At 29.9% G+C, this 8,258-nt stretch overlaps 1 protein-coding gene across 1 annotated transcript; it reads left to right on the top strand.

Annotated features, from left to right (window-relative positions):
- The first annotated feature begins 4,445 nt into the window (after nucleotides 1–4,445).
- LOC106756734 (ankyrin repeat domain-containing protein 30A) lies at nucleotides 4,446–6,527 on the top strand. Its single transcript, XM_014639283.2, has 4 exons — nucleotides 4,446–4,970; nucleotides 5,770–5,880; nucleotides 5,989–6,069; nucleotides 6,159–6,527. Exons 1-4 carry the CDS (start codon nucleotides 4,728–4,730, stop codon nucleotides 6,231–6,233), a joined length of 510 nt encoding a protein of 169 aa, XP_014494769.1. The 5' UTR covers nucleotides 4,446–4,727; the 3' UTR covers nucleotides 6,234–6,527.
- Nucleotides 6,528–8,258: the final 1,731 nt, after the last annotated feature.

Raw genomic sequence — 8,258 nt, 5'->3', positions numbered from 1 at the left:
TATATATTCATGCTACTAATATTTGATACTATTTACATTATCCTATTGGTCCATAATAAGTCCAAGAATACACAGATTTCAAGAGGAAAAAAGACTGCATATAAATCAATAAAAAAGTTAACACTCGAGACATGAACATAAAGACATAAACTATTAATAAATAACTAAAATAAAAACATTAAAATAAATTTAGTTAATTTAAAATTTGATATTTTATAAAGTTATTTATTTTGATATATTTTTTAAATATATCTTTTGATTTGATGCTTTTACTTAAAGTTATAGTTTATATTTTAAAATGTATTTTTATTAAATATTTTAAAAATCTTATTGTACACATCATTATCTTAATATATTATTAATATATAAAAAATAATATATTGTATCAATTAAATTACATACCATCTTCTTACTCATCTTTCTGTTTAAACAACTAACCTTTTGCTTTTTTGTTCTACTCTTCAATCCGATAAAAGTTTTAAGTGAATGAAGATAATATTTGAACAGCTTGGCGGTGTGTAATTTTGAACACATTTTATATTACCATTTTAAATAATTTAGTACAGTATTGTAGCCATGGGACAGGTGAGGAGGTGATGGAAAGAAGGCAGAAGCAACAAGAACAAATTAATGACTGCATTATGATATTTAGAAAAAACAGTTGTCAGTTATTATAGCAACAGTGATTTTCATCATTCTGATTCCTGACATTGCCATGGCTCCACCAAAACAACAAAACACCATTGTCATGGCAATATCAGCACCATATAATGGCCGCAAATAGTAAATCAAATATAGAGGACAATAACAATAATTAATATCCATCATTTTAACAAATTAAATCTACAACTTAACTTTGTCAGTGTTTTTCGGCGCATGTAAACTTTTTGTTTATGTTTTTTCATTCTCTATACTGCTTTCCTTTTCTATATGGATTCTTCAATTATCAGAAGAAACAGAAATCTACATCTTATAAAAACTAATTATTTCCTAACTGGAAACAGAGAAAAGTAATAGAAAACAAAAAAAGAGTGATAGTTTCATGAGTTGGAAGAGAAGAGAAAAAAAAAAAAATTAGTGGTGCCCATGTTAAAGAAATCTCTTCAATAATGATTCTTATGAGATAAGTGGACAAAATTATGTGAGATTAATTACTAAGATTTAAAAAACATGCATTTATCCTTTTGTTTTGTATTATATAAATAAATAACTTTTTTAGATAAGAATATTTTTTTCCTTCTTTTTCTATTTCTTCCCCCCGACCCCTAAACATACTATTTAATTTTTCATTTTCATTCTCTTATCTTTTTCACTTTCATTTCTTACACTTTCGTATTTTTATTCAAATACTACTTCAAAATATTTAATAGAGAACATTTTTCTAACAAACAACGTTTTCCATTATTAAACCGATGTCTATTAATATATTGCGTTTATAAGAAAACAATATCTAATAACATTTTTATAGATAACACTTACAAACAAAAACGCTTTTTTTTTATATTCTTAAAAAAAAATGACGCTTTCTAAAAAAAATGCATGTGTAAATTTTTTTAACAGAATATTTTTATTTCCATTTATAGATTAAAATAATAATGAAAATGTTATGATTCAACCTTAAACTCATTTTTGAATGTAGTATACGATAGTGGAGCATGTGAAATTACGTGTTTTAGAATCCTAGGAATTCGTAATCGCAATTTGGTTTATATTACATTGTTGTTATAATAAAACAATATCAAGTACAAACTTAGAAAGATTTTAAGTGATCATATATAATTATGAGTACTTATAAAGAACCGTAGCAATGATATAATAATTAGGATGATGATGATGGTGTAGCTGTTATCGATAAATAAATAATTAAATTCGCACGGTATATTCAAGGTCCACTATCTTGATATACTATGATCGTTTTTTATACGATGTAAAAATTATCTAGATATGATTTATTATCATTTAAAGGAAAAAAATGACAGTGAATAATAAAATCTTTAGGGAATATGTTTAAAAAAAAATCAACGTAACTCTACATTATTGTATTAAAGAAGTTGGATAAGGATTTCTGTGTTAATTTTAATTTATCAGAGAATTTTTACTTACTTTTCTTTCTTAATTTATGTTATCATATTTCTTCTATTGCAAGTAATTAATCTTCAAAATAGTGTTTTGGTTTTACAAAGCTTACGCAAAAACATGGTACGATTGTCTAACAACCTTGCCCGGTCCAAAACTGTTATCCGTTTGGTAGGAGTAACATCTTTATAAGTATCATAATTAAGACAACTGAGAAATATTCTTTTCAATTTCTAGAGCAAGGTCAGAGGAAAAACGGCACTGATATTTTTCAAATTTTCATTTTACAAAAAACCTTTCAATAGATGTATCATAAGAAAACAATTAAGATATCTTTTGGATGAGCACCAGTCATTTCTTCCTTCTTTATTGTCTGTATTTGTTAAAGGTTTTTCGATGTTTAAGTTAGTATATAATGATTGGATATCAATAATAAATATACACTAACATCTATTTTTTATCTTTGATTTGTATTTAAAGTTTTCATTAAGCTTTAAATTAACAAAACCTTAACCCAGATTTAATCTCAGTCCAATCACTCATAATTAATATTATTTCACTCATGATGAAGAATTTGTTTAATGTCTGTAACCGATTGACCATGACACTAGTCATCGTCTTGTCCATTTAATTACTTGTATGTTCTTATCCGTTTATTGTTTCTTGTGTTTTTGTTGACCGTTCAGTTTTATCTGAAGATGAATTTTCGGATCATCCTGTACAAGATAAATTATATTGAAAACAGATATATCTCTTAATACTTGAAGTAAAAAAAGGTTTTAGATATCTAGAATGATAGAGTGGTAAATAAAACAGATAAGAATCGCGGCCGGTTGCCGCCAATTGAGAAAGAACACTGGCAACAGTTACAACTTTTAAAGCATTTGTTGGACTGAAATATGGTTGTCATGAAACATTTATGGTCAAACAATGATAATTTAAAATTAATGTAACGGAGCATGTCTCGAAATACGAACAATAATATATACCATCATTCTTATTATTGTCAATCTACATATTTTTTTTACTAATGTAGGGACATTTACATGAACATTTCTTTTTACATGTATTGTTTTCTCCTTCATCGTTGTATTTATGCTAGAACAATAATAATTCATTCACTATCGTCTCTCACGTCGAAAAGAAAAGAAAAACTGAAGTTTGAATTCTCTCTGTTTTTTTTTTCTTTAAATGTTTATTTAGAGAAAGTCAAATTCACTCGTATATATTATTGTGCCGCTTATGATTTGGGTTCAATTGACTCACACCGTACCTGAAAAATAATAGAGATGTTTTTGTGTTACGAATATTCAACATTCTAAAACAAAAATTGATTTAGGAGGGAGGATTTTATTGCCAATGATAAGCGTATTAAATGTCATAAATATAATGATTACCATCGTAACGATTTAAGGGGTAAAATAAAAGCTAAAATAAATGGTTTTAATGGTAGCTGTCATCATAGATAATAAAGAATTATAAGCATGGGCATGTTCCGGCTAGATGTTTTGTAATTGAAAATAGAGGTACTTTAGAATGATGTTGTTATTAATTAGTAAAAGGAAGTGACAGCGCATGATGAAGGAAATATTAGTGTGGGTTTAAAATAATTTGACAGCAACTTGTGCATTTATGTGGAGGAAGAAAATTGAAGTCATTTTTGGAAACAAGTTGATGCTGAAATTCCTCGGTTGTTGAGTTCTACTATTGTAGTAGTATTTTACATACCAAAATGTATTTTTAACAATTTTTTCTCACAATTTTTTTATATTGTTTATGTGTCAGTTTGTAAAAAAATTATTAAAATATCATGTTGTTTTAAACAGGAGAGGTGAGGGATTAATTGTCTGAAATAAACCAAAGCAAAGGCAACAAAACAATCTTTGTTTCTGTAAAGTCGAAGGCCACTTCATATTTATCAACAGTTGGGCCGGATCAGCTTCTGCTTTTGTGATCTTTGTCTTTTTTATTTTTAATCTATTTTTAATTTTTATATTTTGATTTGTGATGTTTATTTGGGGTTTGAAAAGGGTAGGCCAAGCTGTGACGAAAGAGGGTAAGTTGGAACAGGTCACCCACAATCCTTCAATTATATTTTATTATCATTCTTTGTTAGAAAGGAAGAAAAAACCAAAGCTGACAGGTGTTTTTTAAATTTTAACAATAGATTAACTGTGATGTGATAGAAAATAATAATAATAATAATATGAATATCCGAATAATTGGATTGAAGATGATTATGGTATGGGTTGTTGTAAAAGTAAAAATGATTGTTGTAGAAATTAAATGGGTGAGATATATTTTGGTTATCCGAATACGAACGTTGGAGATTTTGCATTAATTTAGAAATTGAAAGTAAATGTTTGGTCCATAAAGGCAAAAGGGGTAAGGTAAGGAGGTTTGACGCGAGATAGGGCTTAAACAAAGGGCAAGCCTCCCAGATAACATTCCACTCTACTACATAAGACGCGCACTCGCAACAGGGGAAGCAACACACCACTGCAACCTCATCATTTCAAGCCCAACAAAGCACAGAAACAAAAAAGGGAAAGCAGAAAAGAAAAAGAGAGAGAGAGAGAGAAAAAGGGGATAACAAACAGAGATTTTCGAAGGAAGAAGAAGGGTTTGTTTGTGTTTAGAGTTTGGACAGGATGCAGAGTGAGCAACAGAGCAACAACAACAGCAACAACCAGTTGGTAGTGCAGAATTCGGGGAGCTTGAGCTTCAGCAGCCATTTGTCGAAGGAAGATGAAGAGATGTCAAGGTCTGCTCTTTCCACCTTCAGGGCCAAGGAGGAAGAGATTGAAAGGAAGAAGATGGAGGTCAGAGAAAAGGTTCAGCTTCAGTTGGGTCGCGTCGAGGAAGAAACCAAACGTCTTGCCACCATTCGTGAGGTATCTCACCTTCTCACACCCTCTCTTTTCCAAATTAACTACCTTTTTCTCTCAATTTTCAGTTTTACTTAACTGGGTAACCTTCTTTTACTTTGCTTTCTTCCTAACTCATCTCCACCCCTTATCTCCTTCTTAAAAATCTTGCTCTTTTTCTTTTTAAACAATAATAATAATTTGACCTAGCCAAGGTACAAACAATTTATTGAAGACCTCTAACAGAGCAGTATTTGTGGCCTTTTAACAACAATTTGCTACAGCCTTGCATGCGAGAATTATGTTTCTTTTTTTCCATAAAAAATAGGAATTTTAACGAGGTTGTGTTGGTTTATTTATCAAGTAAACAAGCCCTTGGTCGAAACAGCTTTGTTCCTTTTCATGTTTTTTTGGTGATTTTTGTTATAAGTCGAGTTATGTTGTAACAAGGAGAACTACAGAGGCTTGGAGAACATGTAGAGCTCTTGGATATGCCCGATCTGTGGTTTTGTTCTCGACAAAGTGTATTTGCATCCCCAAAACGATGTCTTTCTTTATTTTCCGATGTGTTTTTTTAGGAAAAGAATTCAAAATTTGAATTTTCTTGTTCCCTTGAAGATACTCTTGTCAGATAGCGGTGTCGGGCTATGAGAAATATACCAATTTTTTTAAATACTTGAATTGAATAAACAAACTGACATAATAATTCATGGTGAAAGTTGGTACACTTATTAGTTCGTTTATTGCTTCTGCAATTTAGTCATTTATGCGGAAATTGATGTGTAATTGAATAATCCAAAACTTTGTTTAATTTGTGGAATATCAGGAGCTGGAAGCCCTGGCAGATCCAATGAGGAAAGAAGTTGCACTTGTTCGAAAAAAGATCGATTCCGTAAACAAAGAATTAAAGCCACTGGGTCATGCCTGCCAGAAGAAGGTGAACTCAGTTGAAATTCTGAGAAACCACTAATACTGGTTGAATAATGTGCCACAAAGTGGCCAATTATACGAAGCATTGAAATCTGGTTTTTGATGTCTTTTTCAGGAGAAAGAATACAAAGACGCCCTCGAAGCTTTTAATGAAAAGAACAGAGAAAAAGTACAGCTAATCACCAAGTTAATGGAGGTCAGTGTGATGTTTTGTGAATGATATTTGGATTTGGATTTGAATAGGTGACGATAATTTTGTTTATTGTTGTTGTTGCTGATGTTCAGTTGGTGAGTGAAAGTGAAAGATTGAGGATGAAGAAGCTGGAGGAGCTGAGCAAGAACGTAGATTCGTTGCAATGATTTAGCGAAGTGCTAATGACTCTGATTAGCCTTGTGTGGTATATTAAAGATGACATAGTATATTTTGATATGTATGGGGTGTTTTGTGGTTTGTAATTTTGTGGTGTTGATGTTTGTGTTAACTAGCATTTCATGGATAATCAATCAGCTAATTTAGGGAGGGATATATTACCCTACAAACAGGCAGGCTTGTAACTAAAATACTTGCATTTTCTTGTCATTTTTTTACCCTTCTTTCCTTCACTTTGCTTTCTTCTTTCCCTTAATTTAATTTATTCATGTAATTTGAATTCATGTAATACCTTCTGCTGTGATTTCATGTTATTATTAGACCAATATTTTCCAATGGAATTGCTTTGCAGATGCTATGCCATGTTTTAATGCAAGTTACAGCGACTCCATAACCATGGGAAAAGAAAACCTTCTCCATTTATTACTTTTATACGATTTTAAAGATTTTGGTTTTCTTTCAAACCATACCTTTCATGATGAATCATTGTGATTAACACATCCAGCTTAAATAATATAATTAAATATAATATAGATTGACTTTTTACTAAAAAAAAATAATAGTAAGAAAAATAAATGAGCAATCGTGCACTGTTTGTAAATATTGGGAGAGTACAGGAATAGTATAGCATAGCCGGTAAGACATGGCCGACTTCTTGCGTTTTACTTTTACCAAAAATTAGGAGTCACGCGCTGTGGCGCAGTTGCCAAGTACGCGCATTTTTTGTGAGAAGAGCATCCTAGGAAAAAGTGCGGTTGTGATGTGTGTGGGTATGGAAATTCATAAAATGAACAGCATAGGAAGAGAAGAAGAAATTGACGAAAAAGGAGGATGATATTCCAATTCAAACACTTTCAATTAATATAAAATTTATTATATTTATAATATGTGTAATTAAAATAAAATATTGAAAGATCCAAAACAAGAAAAACGGGTTGCGGATTGTATGTGTAATGTAATTAATGGAGCTAATAAATGATTGTGATTTGAAATTATTAGGGCCCAATACTTTTTTTGTAAAGGATTTCCTCAATGTTGTCATTTCTTGTGAGATAGAAAGTCTACCAAATAATGAAATTCAAACCATGAACACTGTTCTTCAGCTTTTAAGTGTCTAATAAATTTTATATTTTTTTATTAAACTTTCATTGAAAACTTAAATATCTTATTATTTTTTTTTATTTTGTCTAAATATAATCAGCTCTTTCGTCTCTTTTCCAACCTTTTTTTAACTTACCCATGAATTCTTTTTCTTTCTTCAAAAATAATTCGACCGAAGGAAATTAGATAGAGAAAAAAAAATACATTTATCAGCAGAGTAAAAACATGAATATCAAACTAATAATTATAAAATCAAATGACATCATGATTAAATAGAAATAAAAAATATTTCAAATAGTTAAAATACTCAATGGAATATAATAACACACTTAAAATTCTATACTCCATGACTTTAAAATTTGGAAGTTCTCTCATAAGTATTTCTTCTCTTATAAGGAGTAAATAAATGCAAAAAATCGATCTTATCCAAAGACTGTTATGAAGAGTGGAATTTGTTGATGGTGTCAGATACAACGATTGCATTTAATGTGTAGGTGACACCAAAAAGAGTAGGCTATTAAATTTGAAGGTATGGGCCTTTACATATCCAATTTATTTTTTTGGCCCATTTCTCTAAGGTATGGGCTTTCCATCCTCCAAAAAGTATGAAACCCTAAAATTGTTTCTTAGTTTTTTTGTATGTGTTCTCTTTTCTGATTATTTTGTAATGTCGTGATTGCTTACGCAGAGAAAAAGACAAAATGTACCAATAAAGATTAAATATTGGTTATTAGGTGATGACAACCTTTGTAAGAATAAAATTAAATATTTCTTTTTTCACATTTTTCATCAACTTTTCTTATAGTTATATTTTGAAATTAATAAATCTAATTCTCCAACATTTAAATATACGTGATTTTAGTAACCTTTTATATCTAACTTTAACACAAAGTTTAATGATAGTTTTATACTGT

Source organism: Vigna radiata, chromosome 3, assembly GCF_000741045.1.
Source record: "Vigna radiata var. radiata cultivar VC1973A chromosome 3, Vradiata_ver6, whole genome shotgun sequence".
NCBI lineage: Eukaryota > Viridiplantae > Streptophyta > Magnoliopsida > Fabales > Fabaceae > Vigna > Vigna radiata.
Note: the sequence above shows the minus strand (reverse complement) of the source record. Positions and strands in the feature narration are given on the sequence as shown.

Coding starts and splice junctions, on each gene's coding strand:
- LOC106756734 (XM_014639283.2), top strand. CDS start 4,728: ATGCAGAGTGAGCAACAGAGCAACAACAACAGCAACAACCAGTTGGTA. Junction 4,971..5,769: donor GTCTTGCCACCATTCGTGAG/GTATCTCACCTT, acceptor GTGGAATATCAG/GAGCTGGAAGCCCTGGCAGA. Junction 5,881..5,988: donor GTCATGCCTGCCAGAAGAAG/GTGAACTCAGTT, acceptor TGTCTTTTTCAG/GAGAAAGAATACAAAGACGC.